The 16,910-nt window shown below is 54.7% G+C and overlaps 6 protein-coding genes across 6 annotated transcripts; 3 read left to right on the top strand and 3 right to left on the bottom strand.

Moving 5' to 3' along the window:
- Window positions 1-251: 251 nt before the first annotated feature.
- On the bottom strand, window positions 252-1,567 carry DSM5745_03610 (uncharacterized protein; the record flags this gene model as incomplete). Its single annotated transcript, XM_026745626.1, has 2 exons — window positions 252-1,187; window positions 1,253-1,567. 2 exons carry the CDS (start codon window positions 1,565-1,567, stop codon window positions 252-254), a joined length of 1,251 nt encoding a protein of 416 aa, XP_026606492.1.
- Window positions 1,568-2,456: 889 nt separating this feature from the next.
- Window positions 2,457-7,126, bottom strand: DSM5745_03609 (putative ABC multidrug transporter; the record flags this gene model as incomplete). The annotated part of the gene is made up of 12 exons (XM_026745625.1): window positions 2,457-2,611; window positions 2,740-3,099; window positions 3,149-3,400; window positions 3,453-3,872; window positions 3,925-4,065; window positions 4,110-4,238; window positions 4,289-4,563; window positions 4,619-5,225; window positions 5,272-5,777; window positions 5,824-6,776; window positions 6,832-6,876; window positions 6,926-7,126. 12 exons carry the CDS (start codon window positions 7,124-7,126, stop codon window positions 2,457-2,459), a joined length of 4,044 nt encoding a protein of 1,347 aa, XP_026606491.1.
- Window positions 7,127-7,854: 728 nt separating this feature from the next.
- DSM5745_03608 (hybrid sensor histidine kinase/response regulator) lies at window positions 7,855-10,937 on the bottom strand (the record flags this gene model as incomplete). Its single annotated transcript, XM_026745624.1, has 7 exons — window positions 7,855-8,066; window positions 8,114-8,228; window positions 8,275-8,509; window positions 8,559-9,596; window positions 9,650-10,297; window positions 10,352-10,867; window positions 10,918-10,937. The coding sequence occupies 7 exons, from the start codon at window positions 10,935-10,937 to the stop codon at window positions 7,855-7,857; spliced, it is 2,784 nt and encodes a 927-aa protein (XP_026606490.1).
- A 976-nt stretch (window positions 10,938-11,913) lies between these two features.
- On the top strand, window positions 11,914-12,957 carry DSM5745_03607 (uncharacterized protein; the record flags this gene model as incomplete). Its single annotated transcript, XM_026745623.1, has 1 exon — window positions 11,914-12,957. One exon carries the CDS (start codon window positions 11,914-11,916, stop codon window positions 12,955-12,957), a length of 1,044 nt encoding a protein of 347 aa, XP_026606489.1.
- A 462-nt stretch (window positions 12,958-13,419) lies between these two features.
- On the top strand, window positions 13,420-14,498 carry DSM5745_03606 (5'/3'-nucleotidase SurE; the record flags this gene model as incomplete). The annotated part of the gene is made up of 2 exons (XM_026745622.1): window positions 13,420-13,738; window positions 13,792-14,498. The coding sequence occupies 2 exons, from the start codon at window positions 13,420-13,422 to the stop codon at window positions 14,496-14,498; spliced, it is 1,026 nt and encodes a 341-aa protein (XP_026606488.1).
- A 539-nt stretch (window positions 14,499-15,037) lies between these two features.
- On the top strand, window positions 15,038-15,836 carry DSM5745_03605 (NPP1 family protein; the record flags this gene model as incomplete). Its single annotated transcript, XM_026745621.1, has 2 exons — window positions 15,038-15,257; window positions 15,319-15,836. 2 exons carry the CDS (start codon window positions 15,038-15,040, stop codon window positions 15,834-15,836), a joined length of 738 nt encoding a protein of 245 aa, XP_026606487.1.
- Between the last annotated feature and the right edge of the window lie 1,074 nt (window positions 15,837-16,910).

The following is a 16,910-nucleotide window of genomic DNA, read 5'->3' as shown; positions in this document are numbered from 1 at the left end:
TCGACCTAGGTACCTAGGAGTGCCATATCCATATCCATACTATATGCATCCACTTTTAAAATCCCTCAGGATGCTTGCAGAGTCAGACAAGGCCTACGACGCCGGGACGGTCCGCTACCGCTACGGTACTCTACGATAGCCGTAAGCGTAGAAGAAACGAACGTCGACGTAGATATTCATCTATCTGGTGATAATAATACAATGTCTCGCGTTCCAACACCTGCATTGAGCAGTGCCCAGACCACGTGCGTTTACGCAGCAACGCACTGCGAGTAGTACGGGTTCATCTTCTTGCAGGTCGCGCCGGAGACACAGCCAGTCGCGCCCTTGAAGTTAAGCCCGCCGCACTGGGCGTACAGGGCGTTGGAGCCGGAGCCGGAGCCGGAGCCGGATCCGGATCCGCTGGAGGCGGGCGTCGAAGCGGAGGGCTGAGCGGCGGGCGCAGAGGGCTGCACGGCGGGGACGGTGGGCTGGACAGCGGCGGTGGTGGTGGTCAGGGCAGTGCGGGTGGCCGTGCTGAGGGTTGTAGGCGCCGACACGCTGGTAGGGGCAGCAGCAGGGGCCGAAGCAGAGGGCGCCGAGACGACGGACGACTTGGCGGTTTCCGCGGCGGCGGTGGTTGTGCTTGTGGCAGCAGCGGTGGTGGTGACAGCAGAGGACGCACCAGAGCCAGAGCCAGAGCCAGAGCCCGTAGCAGCGGCACCACCAGCACCCGACGTCGCGGAGCCAGTCGCCGTGATCTTAGACGTAGCCTGGGCGATGCTGGTAGCCCCGCTGTACAGCGTCGGGCCGGGGACGACGTAGGTCGAGAGGCTCTGGTAGATGTTGACGAGGATGCCGGCGTCGTCGAGGGTGTACAGCTCCGTGCCCTTGGTTCCAGCGGGCGAGTCAGTGCCGGAGCCGGTGACCTTGAGGTTGAAGCACTGGGGGTAGTTCTGGGCGCCGCCGGAGGTGCCGGCGGAGTGCAGGGCGATGATCTCGTGGCGCAGGACGTAGTTGCCCGGGGCGATGGAGGAGGGGATCTCGACGAGCCAGCTGTTGTTGTTGTCGATCAGCTCGTCGTCGCCCCAGGTGCCGGGGACGGTGGCGTCGTCGACGAGCCCGACGCCGTCGATCTTGAAGAACTCGAGGGTGGTCTTGTCGACGGTTGTGCAGTCGTCGCCGCAGCTGGCGAGGTAGTCGATGACCTATCCATGGATACTCATTAGCATATCACCATTTCATACAGAACACACCAGAAGGGGAGACGTACAGGGCCGTGGTGACTGTCTGGCCAAGCAGACCACTGCAAGTTAATCTTGTCACCGGCCGCAACCTCAACGTATCCCTGGGCGTTGGTGGCGTTCAGGTTGCAGATGATATCCTCGGTGGTGTAGCCATTCGAGACATCAACAGGGCCGTTGGAGTTCGGAATCTGCCATGCCGCAACAACCGGGGGATCGGTCATGTAGGGGTACGAGTTGATCTCCCAGCCGGAGTAGTAGACGCCGTTGACGACGATGTTCTGGACGTAGCCGTGGGCCTTGACGGCGGCGATGAAGGAGGCGATGGAGAGAAGGCGGGACATTTTGAATGTATATGTATTCAAAGAACGGATGATATGGAATGGAAGTAGTGAATGGAAGCGACCAGCGCAAGAGTGTAGGAAAGAAAGGCAGACTTCAGTCAATGAAGCTGGAATGGATTGGTATGCACACTGGAGAGGAAGTTTCCTACGGGAAAAGACAGCTTATAAGCCGCCTGTCCAGCAGATGACGACGCCCAAGCGCCTCCTGCCAGGGCCAGCCCGCGGTGTTTGAGGTTGAGCTGCCCCTGTTTGAGATATACTGCGTCTCCACCAATCAGCCGGCCCCAGGCGTCTCGGCAAAAGGCGTGTTTCTATCTGCGACTGCTGCCAGGAACTCGGCCGCTGAGTTTGCCTCATGTAAAACGAGTCAGAAGCTTGTACTTCAGTCCTGTCGTGGATTGATTGTGGGCGGCAAGTGAGGCCTCGCGTAGCCCTACAAAGGGCATCACCGCACTGAACGGAGTAGAGATCGACATGACACGGCTCGGTATTGGATACTTGGCAGCATGGTGATGAACCCATCACAATCAATTCATGTTCGTAAAAGATACGGAGGACGACCGTATGATGCTGCAATATCCCAATTTGGATGTCTGGGCATCGCAGTCAGTCTTCGCATCAACCGCAATACAACATATCAACACCACCTTCAGAACATATAACGTCTATTAAAATCATAAGTCTATAATGCTATATATCCTATAAAAAGCACCGAATGGGAATGGAGAAGCAAAGACAGGAACACCAAACTGAAACCATAATAAGGCGCAAGAGGAACATGTCCTGGGCGCCGGACTGAGACAACCGTCTATAAAACTTCCATAACATCCCCAAGCCAGGAAATTCACAGACTCACTCTATTCAAGAGCACATACTTGATATATTCTCGTCAGAAAGTCGAGCATTGCGCCCGTCGAGCAGCAGCGACCGAGGAGGTATTACCCATCACTCCGACCGCGCCTCCTTGGTCTTCTTCGAGCGCAACTTCATCATCACAAACACAGCCATATACGACGTAATGCAGAACAGCGCCGTAATCCCCGTCTAGAACCCTATCAGCAATGATCAAGCCCAAAGCAACGCGAAACTCACATCTCTCCACCCATAGTACCTCTCCCGCAAATTGAACGTCCTCGCATAATCCGCCCCAGATGCATACTGGCAGAACTCACACATCCCCGTCGCATCCGCATCACGCAGGTAGCCCGCATTACTCGCCAAAAAGTCCGCCATGTACTGGCCGCACGTCTGGCCGTCCGGTGCGCTGAAGGTGGTGAACTCGGAATCGAGGCATTTGACAGGTACATCCCAGAGGACTTCGGTCAACAGGCCACCAACGAGATACGTGAACGGGTCGAGGTAGTACATCCAGTAGCGCCAGAAGGGCTGCATCTGGTCGTAGGGGACGACGACGCCGCAGAAGGCGATCATGCCGGCGCCGATGACGATCGGGTTCATGATTGCGGCGAAGTACTCGTTTGGCGCGTAGGCGGCGATTGCTTGGCCGATCGAGGTGTAGAGGAATTCGTAGACTGGGCTGTTAGCTTGCTACTTCGGTTTGGGCGAGTGCTGGGGGCTTACAGATCATTTGGAGATAGAATTGGCCGGAGATCCGCGCTTCCACGGGGAAGCCGGCTGTGAAGTACCAGCAGGCGAAGTAGAGGGTGGCGCAGATGATTAGGTAGGGGATCTCAGAGGCTGTTTGGGCGGCGATGAAGGCGAGCCAGTGGTACGTCTTGGACTTCTTCTCTCTTGTCTCGAAGATATCGCGGTTCTGCAGGAAGAAGGGCTGCATTTGGTTGATGCAGCCGGGGGCGACGAAGATGAAGTTAACTGGACATGTATTAGTTTGGGTCAGCTTAATGGGATAGGAGTGTGAGCGTACAGATAGCGAACAACCGAAGCTGCAAGTCAAACGTGCCATTGCCCATTTTCCAGAACGTAAACCCGGAGAACAAACCAGCAAAGATATGAAGAATGATTTTGTTCCACATATAGTCGGGTTCTCTCCACAGCTTGATCATAAGCCGGTGCAGCACCATGCGGAACTGGTACCATTTCGACGTTGCAAAGCTGGCCGTGTCTTCTTCCCCGGGATGTGCCTGGTGGAACCGGTTCAATTCCTCCAGTTCTGCGATAGCACGTTCCCGCTCAGGGCTCTTGTTCCAGACGTCCACCCAGTCAATCCTCTTGTCACCGACACCCTGGATCACCTCGACGATGTGCTCCGCGGGGTTTGTCTCGGGCGGGCAGGGGGCGCCGTTCTGCGCAAAGTAGCCGAGCACCTTGTCAGAATCCTTACCGGCTGTTGCAGTTAGCGAGGCTCAACATGGCATACACAGGATGTCAGAACTTACTCTCGCCAAAGTACGCCATCTTTCCACCCTTGGCCAACAGGAGAAGAGAGTCGAAAGCGTCAAACAAAACAGCAGAAGGTTGGTGGATAGTGCAAAGCACGGCTTGACCTCCGTCGACGAGTTTTCGTAGGAACCGAATAACTAGACAGTCAGCATACCACCTTTCCTGAACTCAAGACACTTACTGTTGTAAGCCGATTGACCATCAAGACCAGAAGTAGGCTCATCCAAGAACAGCAGCGTCGGCTTAGCAACGAGCTCAACACCCAAAGTAACGCGTTTTCGTTGCTCAATACTCAGACCAGCGCCGGGGACTAGGTATCAATGTCAGTATAATCCAAATAGGCGGCGGGAAGATGCCTACCTCCAATAAGTGCATCCCGGATATCGTACAGCTCAAGCAGATCAATGATATGGTCAACATAAGCCAGCTTCTCCTCCTCCGAGACATGTGAAGGCTGACGAAGGAACGCAGAGAAGACCAGAGCTTCGCGGACAGTTGCCGTCCCCTCATGGACATCCATTTGCTCGCAGTACCCAGTCAGTCTCTGGAAACTGATACCTTGAGGTCGGCCGTCGATCAGGATAGACCCGCGGACTTCACCGCTGTCTTTCCGCTGAGCAAGCACATCCAAGAGCCTGGAGATGGTTCAATGTTAGCATCAATCTTTCCTGAAAGAGTTTCCACACATACGTCGTCTTTCCAGCCCCCGAGCACCCCATAAGCGCGACCAAATTCCCCGGCTTGACGAACCCGAATACCTGATCAAGCAGCTGCTTTTTCTCCCCATGGAACGGAACATGGTAGTCAAGCTTGTTCCAGGTGAAGGTAGATTGCTTCCCCGACTGCGCGAGCGCCATCTCCTTGCTCGCCGCGTCTGAACGCTCCAGCTCCTTCTTCACACCTGGGTTGCTACCCCGTTTGTAAAGCAAGACCGATGAACCGCCCGAGCTATTCAGCTTCTCGAACCCGACCGCGGTCAAGAAGATGAAAAACGCCCAGAAGCCTACGAGGACGCCGAAGCTCCTCCAGATATGCCCGGAGGAGTAGCTGTACTGTTCGCGGATGTAGGCTGCGCCGGAGATCATGTCGCCGTCGCTTCCTGGGACGGAGCAGCCGCGGTTGGACGACGCAGCGTCGGAGTACCCGGGTCCGTAGGGGATGTAGTTTGGTGCGATGCATTGGAGTTCGAGGCCGCTGAACTCGTTGGCCATGATGGCCTCGAAGGCGTACGAGCACGGGTTTAGGTAGAAGATCCAGCGGAACCAGGGGTGCATTTTGGAGAAGGGGATTAGGTAGCCTGGGCATGTTAGTGGGGGTTGGATTGGCAGGGTTAAGTGGCTTACCTCCGTACACAAAGCCGATGGTAGAAATGAGTCCTGTTAGCTGCGACGCCAATCCAAATCTCTTGCACAGCGCTCCGACCGCACGGAACATCTGCATACAGCACAGCGTGTTCGTGATGATGATGAGCCAGAAGGTGAAGAACTTTCCGGCGTCCATCTGCAGCGAGCTCATGAAGTAGAGGATCAGCGAGAAGCAGGAGACCTGGACAATCGTGATAGGGATATCCGTGATCGCGTTCGCGATGCAGAACGCGGTTGGTCGGTAGAAGCCAAAGCGCTTGTGGCGCGAGAAGATCGGACGTCCCATGAAGGAACTTGTTGTTTCGGACATGGACTCGAGGAGGTAGTAGAGACACGGGAAGAAGAGGACACCAGGGCGAAGGAAGATGGAAGAGCTGTCCATCTTCAGGTCGTAGAACAGACTTCCGCAGACCAGGGCTTGGAGGATGGATGACACGAGCTTGATTATTAGGGAGAGCTTGTCTCCGGCCATAATTTGGAATTGTCTGGATGCAAGTCAGCGATGTCTCACCGCAGAAGTAGAAGACTTACCGGATCATGCACGCAACGATCTGATCCCACAAACCGGTGGTATACACACTCTGAGGCCGGGGAATATGGCCTTTCCTCTTCTCGCGAGCAACAGCAGTAGCAAGATCCTCCTCTTCGGAAACCAGCTTTTCAGGAGGAACGATCGCGTCAAGCGCGTCTCGGTAGATCTTACTCTCCCTATAGCGAGCTTCGAATTCCTGGGGCGTATTAGGCACCGTTCCCTCCATACCAGGCGCAACAATGCGCTCGGTAAGAACCGTGACGGAAGTCAAGAAATCGGCAACATTCGCGCCCTTGGGAAACACAAAGCCCAGATCCTCGAAGTAGCTGCGAGCCTGACTCCGAGGACCATAGTAGACAACCAGTCCATCAGCAAGAACAAGAACTTTATCGAACTTGTCGTAGATGTCGTTTCCAGCCTGGTAGGTCGTGCAAACCATCGTCTTCCCATTCTCGTCCGCCTCCCGCCGAATCATCCTCGCGAACTCGGCGGCCGTTTTCGAGTCAAGACCGCGCGTAGGGTTATCCCAGAACTGCACGGGGCTCTGTCCGGCCATCACCTCCGCCAACGAGACGCGCTTCCTCTCGCCACCTGAGACACCGCGGACGAACTCATTGCCTACTAGGGTTTTCTTCGTGTGCGGGATACCCAGCGAGTCAAGGATATTGTCTCGCTCGCGCTGCACGAAGCCCTTCTCGTTTAGACCCTCGTCTCTCTCGCGGGGTATCTTGTTCCGCAGCGCAAACTTCATCGTCCGGTTGACGGTCAGTGTGGGGAAATGCACGTCGTCTTCGGTGTTGAACATAATCTGCTGGCGGTATCTCTTGGCTGCTTTGTGGTCCATGCTTCCGTACCATGTTTCGCCGGTGACTTCGTCGAATGAGGCGCGGTCGTTGGAGAGAACGCGGAGGAATGATGTACAGCCTGAGCCTGGGCGGCCGAGGACGAGTAACTAAATCCGTGTAACGTTAGAGCTGTAATTGTAACTTGGGACAGGTATGGCTCACCATCTCCCCTGGTCGGACTTGGCCAGTCAAGCCATTGAGAATTGTCTAGTTGAATCAGTCAGTATAGAGTATGTATATAAGCGGACTGACATACCCTCTTCGGCTTCTCTCCTCTCCCAAAGTAATCCACAAGCTGTCGCGGATCAACAACCGACAGCAACGTCTGACCAAGCGCGGCATCGGCGGCAGTGACGTTGACTGTGAGGTCGCGAAAGGTGAGCGTCAGCCTCTTTGAGATTCCGGAGCCGCCTTGCTCCAGGTCGATTGTCCCGGAGGATGATGAGGATGCCGCCATGGCGAGGTATACCAAGCAACCCTAACTATATGTACTTCACAACAACCAATCGATAAGCAAGGTAACTTGAAATATCTCTACGGCCTCAGACATGGCGACCCGGGCGCTATATATTGATAACGAAAATTCCGTTTTTCCTATCATTGCGTATCTGACCCGGTGTAGAATGAACGGATATAGTTTTACGGCCGTATATCCGTTGAGTCTCGGGATAGGGTGCTTGAGAGCCAATCATATATTCAGCATCTCACGGTTGGCCCACTTTAGCCATGAAACGGACGTTGCTTAATCCGTGAGCTGGTGGATTCGTTAGTCAGGGGCGAGTCCAGACACCCGGGGCCGGCGGATGAACTACGTCGAGTGACAGCGAACGACTTGTACGTGGCTACCATAAGTTGATGTTTCGGCTTGTTGCCTAAGGTCCGATGGTCACATTCCGAGCCTCTTCCGAGCTTAATAAAAGGCCAGGGCCTGAGCTAAGCCTGCCCTCCCCCCAACTCATTGGCAAGTGCAGCCCTAATCAGATAGGGTATATCTGGCCCACAGGCATGTCATGGGTCGGTGACCCAAGAGCAGGCCCGCTGCCGATGCCGATAAGGCTACCTGTCGTCTTCGAGATTCTTCTGCATTTATTTCCAAGGGAGTGTTGATTGAGAATCATGTGACCATGGTAAGTGCCTCGAAATGTCCAGGGAGAAGAGTATGACGCATGTGCGATGGGAGCAGTATCACAGAACACCGAGTATCCGCTTCAAGTCACGAAGCGACAGCGGCTTCACCAAGTAATCGTCCATTCCGGCGTCAAACGCCTGCTGTTGCATATCGCTAGATGCCACGCCGGTGACAGCCATAATGGTGCATCGTTCCCACAGATTCTCATCTTCGTACGCGCGGATTGTCCTTGACGCCGTGATTCCGTCCATGATCGGCATCGATATGTCTAGACATGTTAGTGGCGAGCAACAGATGGAAGAGAGGGATACTAACCCATGAAGACGTAGTCGAATCTCAAGCGGGATTGTTTATACTTTTCGACTGCCACGAGTCCGTTTGGTGCGGTGTCGTAGGAGTATCCTATCTTGGACATGAAGGTAGACAGAACCTATAATGCTTTAGGACGTAAAGGAAACTATCACCTCTGTTCGTACCTTGAGGTTAACATCATTGTCGTCCACGATCAATACACGAAGGTCGCTTTGTAGCGAGCTCTGTTGCCGCGGAAACTCGGATACACTGTTCCTGACAGCAGGGGGAGAATTGAAGGACGTTTGATTCTCATCCATCTCTGCTGCAGCGCGGGACCGCAAAGTGAGGCTAGGGTAGGTACCCGTGCGAACGCTTGCGACCTTTTGCATTGCTTCGGTGATATTGCGTGGTCCGAATCTAGGAGCATTAGCATCAAGCACGTTTCCATATCGCAGCAAGTACATACGGTTGGGAGACGTAAGCAACATTAACTGCACTCTGAAATTTGATGTATCCGGAATCAGGCGTACCATAGCTCCTGAGCACAATGATGGACTGAAATCTAGTCTTGATAGGGCCAGTAGTCGCGAGCTTCTCCAGCATTGACTGCTCGACCACCGCGATGTCACCCGACGGGCCGCCGTCTAAGTCGTCGGCAAACGATAGTTTCCAGCGCAGCTGATGTGAGAGTGCGCTCAATGTATCTCGAATTGCAAGTTTTCGTTTGGTTTCTTGGTCAAGAAGGCGATAGTTGTCGTGGCTGGTGTGAACCAGTGAGTTGAAGCCCACGAGACAGACTTTTTTAGCAGAAAAGGACGCATCGTGATTTGCGGGAGAGTTGTCAGTCGTCATTTCTTCATCTACAACGTTGACCGGAATTCGAATGTTGACTTCTGTGCCCACGCCGAGCTCACTGCTGACATCAATCTGGCCGCCCAGGTAAGTTACCAGCTTATGCGTGATGCTCAGTCCGAGCCCCACTCCCGCTGTTAATACTTGGACTTGTGAGAACGGTGTAAATATCGAGTTTTGCAGGTAAGATCTCGGGATACCACAGCCGGTATCGGTAACCTTGATGTGGGCGTATTTTGGCTTAGTGTTCCTCGACGTGTCGACCAGTGACACTTCGACTACACCCGAACTGGTGAACTTCAATGCGTTGCCAACAATGTTCATGATGATCCGTCTCCATGGGCCAGGGAGGGAGTGGATCTTCCAAGACTGATCTCCCTCAATTCGAACAACCAAAGACAGATTCTCCATCGTGGTTGGCTCATTTTCGTCAGGCGCCGAGTACGGTTGGCCTCCTTGACTAGCGGCCGGATACGGTAGGTCGATTTCCGTTGAATCGATCTGAGAACAGTGTCCTGCATGGAGGGAGTGGACAACATCTTGCAACATGGTAGCAAGATCAAAAGTCGAGTTCAAGCCATCAATTTGTGCTGCACTGTGCGGCGATATGTTATGCGAGTTCGCAAGGTTGTTGATCTTGGCGAAATCAAGGCTTTGATCGTTAGATAAAAGCTGAGCGTGAGGAGGTCGCCTACTAAAACTTACAGATGGTTCATCGTATCCAGTAGAGTATTTCCGCAGGTCTTGATCGTCTTGACCATTTCGTGCTGTGCATGATCGAGAGTACTTGAGTCAAGCAAGTCGGAATTCGCCAGCATGCCGTGTAAAGGTGTTCGCAGTTCATGACTAATGGAGGAGACCAAATCATATTTTGATCTCTCTGTCAACGCGCGGTTAACCTGCAACAGGTCTGAAACAATCGAGTCAACAAAGGTTCGAACGTAGTCGAAGTCACCCTCTAAGAAGAGGTTCCGGTACGTCCATATGACGAGACCGGATGCCCAGCGGGACTTGTCCACATCCCACAAAGGTACAAATATCGTTGATTTTGCTTCCGAGAGACCCTGGCTTAACCTGTCTGCAAGAGTTTGATCAATTCCAGTACAACCGGAAGATGTTGGGTTCAATAGTGCGCCATCCGGGCAAAACGTGAATAAGTCGCGCACTAGGTCTTGGTCGATGGAAGATAGAAACTCATCATAGTCCTCTGCATGTCGTTCCTCGGAGAAGGCCGACACCAGCAGTCCACATGGTGATTCGAGGCAATCTCCTTGGACTGATGTACTCGAAGACCGGTGGCGGGAGGCTGCAGATTCCACGCTGCTCAGCTTGCCGGTACTGGTGCAAGATGACCTATTCCTTAATCAGATGATTTTTGAACGAAAAGTGTCTCGGCTTGCCACTAACCTCCGCGAGCTGCTCATTGACTGGCTCCGGGGGGGTTCCAGGAACAGTACGCCATCACTATCCGTGCCCTCGAGGAGCAGCGAGCAGGCCCGAGAATAAACTGAACGCGCCTCGTCTGATATTGATGGTACATCTGGTACACGAACGAAGTGATTTGTGCTCTCAATGCGTTCCGTACGGTCTTGGAAGTCTGCTCCCGCCGAGACAAGCCCTTCTCTTCGAGAGCTGGGGTGACCCGTCGTTTCACTGCGCGCTGAACTCTTTCGACTGGGAGGGGTCGTGGGTTGGTGCGTATCCGAGATTGATAGTTGGCCAAGATCGAGTCCGTCAGACGGGCCGGAAGTTACAGCATTGACCGCCATATCAAGGCCCCAATCTGTGGTCCGACGATGCTTCCGGCCCTTGGTGAATTTCAGAAGAGCATCAAGCTGTCGTTTGGCGCGGATACCATCTTGCGCCGTGCAACCATCGTCAGTGACCTCTATGGATTCGAATTCGGGGGGTGCTAGACCCTTCCTATAAGATGTGTGAGCAAACGCTTGGGCGACGGTCTCTCCAGGACTTACAATCGCCGGTTTGGTGGCATTTCCGGCGGATATAAACGGAGAAAATCAACCCAAGCTCTGTCAAGACAAAGAGCACCATGAAGTAAGGTTATAGAATCGTAGATATGACCTGTCGAGGCAGAAATCAACCCCGGCGACCTGCGTTGACTGCAGTCTAAATACTCGCGGAAATCTCAAACGATGGTTCGATCCATGGTTGCTGCTGACGGCTCAGCGACTGAGCGAGGAGGCCCAGGCCGTGTCCCATAGTTGGAGAGCTCTATTCCTGGGGATCGCCATTCGGTGCAAGCCCGGTCGCCACCTCAAGCTTCGGGATCGCCCGTCGGCAAAGAGCTCTGGCAAGCTCGAGGTCGGCCCCGAGCAATCGCCTAACAGCTTGTGGCGGTGGTATTGACATCATGTCAGTTCAAAGAAGGAACTGTACACGATACTCCAAGAGATGCGATGAAAGGTCGCGACGCAAGATGTGGGGGATGCAGAAAGGAGGATGGCACCAGGGGATATGCGACCTTGCCGGCCGGTCTCGGGGCTTTGATTGGCCGGGAAACTTTCCAGCAACAGTCTACCCCAATATGGGGACAAACGCATAATTGATCAGAGAGATATCATTGGCCTTTGGCTCCTCTCGGTTGGTCTGGCAAGTCAATATGAGGCGATGATGCTAAGGCGGATATATATATTCTCATGAACAGCTTTCATAGGAGGGGCGGCACTGACATATAGTAGTTTTTTGGCCGGCGGAGTTAGATATTCTTGCTGTTACAACTAAGGCGACTGTTTCTATATTGAATTCCTATTCATCGCCGTGCTGGTATACTGTAGAATAACTCAAGTGCCACAGCCATGATAAAGTTGTGAGCTGCCTTGGCGCTTTCCTAGATAAAGAGGCCGGAACAACGTCTTCCCGGGCGACGCGAGTCACCGGATTGCGCGTCTGCGATCATCACTCCACCTCCACCACCGGCCGATCTCCAGCCACCGCGTCCCTCCTGCACTATGGCCATGGCTCATGTCAAGTTCACAAAGCCCCCCGATCTGTCTGGCCGCACTCCGATCTATCGCCTCAGCAAGACCGTCGCTCCTCCTCCCCAACCAACGCCGCCCCAGCCGAGTCCGCAGCTTGTCCACCACACCAACAACGCCAACTACCTTGCGCCCTACCACCCTTATCCTCCTGGTTTTCAGCCATATATCCCTCCGCAAACCCCGTCGCAACCTTCCTCACAACCGCCTCCCCAGCCACCCTCACAACCACACTCAACGCCACAAGACAACAAGGAAAATGGAGTCGCAAAGGCACAGACGCCGCAGAGCCACAACTCTCCAGCGCAAGGGTCGCCCATGACGAAGCGTCGCGGGAGGAAACTACAAGAGAGCGAGACCCTCATCCTGGTGAACTGCTGCTTGGAATACCAAAGCTTGTACCACGATAACCCGCAGCGGTTCTGGTACTGCGTCGCGACGAGTCTGAAACGACAGATCAAGCGCAACTTCTCGTGGCAGTCGTGTCGCCAGATCGTCGAGGAGCTGGTCGCTGAGCGGCGCGAACGTCGCCGGGATGTCGCGGCGGGAAAGAAAAAGGAACAACCGATGACTGAACTTGTGCTTGCAACGGACAAATGGATCTCGTTTACCGACGCTCCGCCCGGGGGGACTATCGCGTCGCCTGCTCAACCGCTGAAACGACCCGGCCCGGAACCTACGAACGATTCGAATGCGAAGCGACCGAAGCCGCAAGAAGCCGCGCATACCTCGCAACCCGTTTCACAGCCAGCAACTCAACAACAGCCTCAGCCCATTTCTTTTCCTACTTACCCACCGCAACCGAGCGCTATACCGACGATACCGAGCGGGCCTACGATGGCGGAGTTTCAGACGCTGAAAGTGGACATTCGGAGTTTGAGGATGGACGTGCAAGCAGCGCGAAGAGAACTCATTGAGGTCAGGAGAGAGATGAATTCGAAGCTGGACACGATTCTTCAGACGTTACAGGAAGTCAAAGCGCAGAACGAGGCAAAGGAGTCTGACACGGAGAGTTGACTCGAGCGTTGAGTCCACGGCATTACCTGTCCTCCTACCGACTCCCATTTATACAGCAAGTGGGCGGCGCCCAGAGCATCTCTACCCGCGTTGCTTGGTCACAACCAACCCCTACGGGGGCGTCGCCTGGTCGAAAAACGGACTCCGCATGGAGCCGATATCGTACACCGGCAGTTGACCAGAGTAGATGGATATTGATACTTATCATCTATACTCCTGGCATCTACAATGCATTACCAGAGGCATCCGCCGGTGCCGAATGACATGACCCGTCTACTTTCTATCCTCCCAGCTCTGTAATGATTCGGACGTTTGACCTACTTGGTTATCCCCCACGCTAAGCAACCACTGGCATACCTCGCGTAAAGGATTCCCTGGTCTGCAGAAGCCTGTAATGTGCCTGATGATCCCACGTGGCGAGATCTATGGCCCGTAAAGCCCCGAGCACCTCCAACGATCGTCATGCAACCCCGGCTCATTTACGCCTCGCTTACCTGCAGACTCGGCGATACTTCCAGATATCTAGATAAATTCTCAATCGTCGCCGACAGCACAAACCGCTCCAACACCAGCCCTCAAATCAGCACCGCCAAATTCACCATGCGCTCTCCTTTAACCCTTCTGGCCCTCGCAGCCCTCCCGCTGACATCCGCCATCAACATCATCTCCTCCAACGACGACGGCTGGGCCGAAATCAACATCAGACAGCTATTCAACGCCCTCACCACCGCCGGCCACTCAGTCGTCCTCTCCGCACCCGCAGAGAACAAGAGCGGCTCCGGTACGCCCTCACCTCAACCCGAAGTTCGAACCCACCGCTAACCCAACACCCAGGCTCAAGCGACGAAGCGCCCACCTCCCGAACCACCGCATGCCAATTCTCCAGTTGCACAGCAGGCGGCCCAACCGGGTCCAACGCCTCCGACCCGCGCCTCAACTGGGTAAACTCGTACCCCGTCACCTCGATCGCATACGGCATCGACACGCTGTCTCCAAATCTACTCAATGCACCCCCCGACCTGGCCATCACGGGCCCAAACGTCGGCAGTAACCTCGGTCTGGCCGTGTACGTCTCCGGCACCGTCGGCGCAGCGCACTACGCGTCAAGCACGGGGATCCCCGCGATCGCGTTTTCAGGCGCCGACGGGTCGCCGACGGCGTGGGACGCGGATGTCCCGGCGTATAGCGCCATTTACGCGGACCTTGCGGCGAAAGTTGCTGAGAGGGTGGTGAGCGGTGGGACACCGTACCTTCCCGAGAACGTGTGGCTGAATGTCAACTTCCCGACTATTGAGGGGTGCACGAGCCCCGACGACTTCCGTTTCGTGCTCAGCCGGATCTTCACGGCGGTTCCGCTTCTCTCGGGCGAGGACGTCGAGACGTGCGGGGGGACTCGGCTGCCTACGGAGAGCAGTGTTGTTGGTGCGGACGGCTGCTACGTTAGTATTTCGGTTGGGGCGCCTGATAAGACGGATGCCGATGCAGCGGCGCAGGGGGTTGTGTTGGAAACGCTGGGTGATTTGTTGAGTTGTCTGCCGTAGGCGAGGCCCCTGCCGTAGCCCTGGCCCTGGCCCTTGTGCATGCTTATCAACTTAGGTAGTATATACATGGCAGCTTAGCCTGCAGAATAGATTAATGGCACGCACGGGGCCGCGGGGCAAGCACTGACTGGGGTGTTTCTCCTGCGGAGGCAGGTCAGAAGCTTGGTTTGGCTCCGTGGCGTATAGGGTTAATATAGGGGATTCTTCCGTTGGTGGTGCAGTGCTCAGGCACGTTTCCACCGGTTCTTCTTGGCGGCAGCGTTCAATGGCCCTGTCCGCGCGTTCCTTGACTAGTTTCTGTTTATGACAGGCCTATTTGTGGCTGAGTGCCGTGATCGACATGTCGGTCCCACTGCCCCATGCAGAACTAAGATAGGTGAAGAACGGGTGCAGAACTTGACAGGAGTGACAGACACCTCCTGTCATGATTTGGAATCGATATAAATAGCTCGGCACACTCCCATAAGTTCGACAATCATCCCAGCAACAATCAGCCCCCCAGTCCCCGTCCTCAGGCCAAAGCGACGTCCACGGTCAAGATGGTCTCAGCCGCCCTCCTCGCCTCCCTCGCTGCATCAGCAGCAGCTCTTCCATTGTCCCCTAATGCGCTCGTCTCCCGCGCCGTCATCGACCACGACGCCGTCGTCGGCTTCTCCGAGACCGTCCCCGACTCCACCATCGGCGACATGTACCTCGCCTACAAGCCGTACCTGTACGTCGTGAACGGCTGTGTCCCGTTTCCCGCGGTAGACGCCGAAGGTATCCACTATCTTTATATCACCCACCCCTTCGAACGAAGACATGAAGCTGACGCTGTCAGGCAACACAAGCGGCGGCCTCGAACCCACCGGCGGCTCCTCGTCGGACTGCTCCTCAAGCACAGGGCAGATCTACGCCCGCTCAACAATGGCCTCCGGCACAGACGGCACATACGGCGCAGCCATCATGTACAGCTGGTACTTCCCCAAGGACTCGCCGAGCACGGGGCTGGGCCACCGGCACGACTGGGAGGGCGTGATCGTGTGGCTTTCCGACGCGGCTTCGACTTCCGCGGACAACATCCTCGCCGTGTGCCCCAGCGCGCACGGCGACTGGGACTGCAGTACGGACGGGTACACGCTGAGCGGCACGCACCCGCTCATCCGGTATTATAGCGATTGGCCGGTGAATCATCAGATGGGGCTGACGAGCACGGTGGGCGGGACGCAGCCGCTGATTGCGTGGGAGAGTTTGCCGAGTGCGGCTAGGACAGCGCTGGAGGATACGGACTTTGGGAGTGCGAATGTGCCGTTTAAGGATGCGGACTTTGATAGTAATCTTTCGGCTGCTACGTACTAGGGATACTGGGAGGGGAGTGGGGACGGTGATGGGTGCCGGGGGAGGGAGGAGATAGGTATGTGGACGTATGATGGACAAGAGTTGACCAGCGTTGAATATTCTCATACGGTATACGCAGGCTACCTGATAGATAGTTTTATTCTAAAACTAAAATGCCTGAGTCTCAGCACACAAGGATGAACTAGACACCGTAGATACTACGCGCAAATCATCCGCTGGACGGTTTACGGTATTGCAGGATGGTCGGTGGTGGGCTTTTGATACGAGGTCTTGCCCGTCGTCCGTTCACTACGTACCATGATCCCTCAAGGACGGGTTTTCTCAGATATAGCGGGGTGCAGGATGTGCTGTCTAAGAATGCAAATTTCGTTAATAACCTTTCTGCTGCTACTTACTATGGTATGCGCGACGGGATTAGGGTAGAGGGGGCGCTGAGCCCTCCAGTAGATCGGGGAAGGACAATCTGACACCGTGCAGGTTCTATATAGAATCTGGGTCACGGCTGTTGTGCCAGTTTACTCAAGGATGTCTCCCTGCTTTCCAATGTCTTATCATCAAGTCTGTCAGTGCACATTTATACATCGAGCAATCACTGCGTCCACACGCCCCCATGCTGTCAGTTGAGAGGCACAATTTGGCCACCCGACATGCAGGTTTCAATTATTATGCGAACTCTTAGAAACCTACTAACCTAGCGGGAGCAGTCCTTTGAGTTATACTTAGGTACCGTCGTCTCCTGACGCCTCGAAGGACGCCGTTGTCTCAGATTTTGCGGGGTGAACGTGGCTGACCTCGTATTCCTGCAGGGAAGGACACGAGCATTCAAACACTGCAGAGTCCTAGTCTATCCGCAAATCATGTGAAGCTACTAATAACCTTTATGTTGTACTGGGTCTGTTTGAGATCCATGCCGATACTTTGGATGAGCATGGCAAAGCAATGGAAGCCACACGCATCTTCCTGCATCACCATCGCAGCATGAACTGCACAAATCCGAATATCAGTTCCAGGCGCAACGTCATTGCTCGTAATCGACTCTTTGCAGATGCACGAGGTAAATCGTTCATTGGCGCA

This window comes from Aspergillus mulundensis (genome assembly GCF_003369625.1).
Source record: "Aspergillus mulundensis strain DSM 5745 chromosome Unknown scaffold_2, whole genome shotgun sequence".
Taxonomy (NCBI): Eukaryota; Fungi; Ascomycota; class Eurotiomycetes; order Eurotiales; family Aspergillaceae; genus Aspergillus; species Aspergillus mulundensis.
The sequence above is the reverse complement of the archived record's forward strand: the minus strand, read 5'-3'. Positions and strand labels throughout refer to the sequence as shown.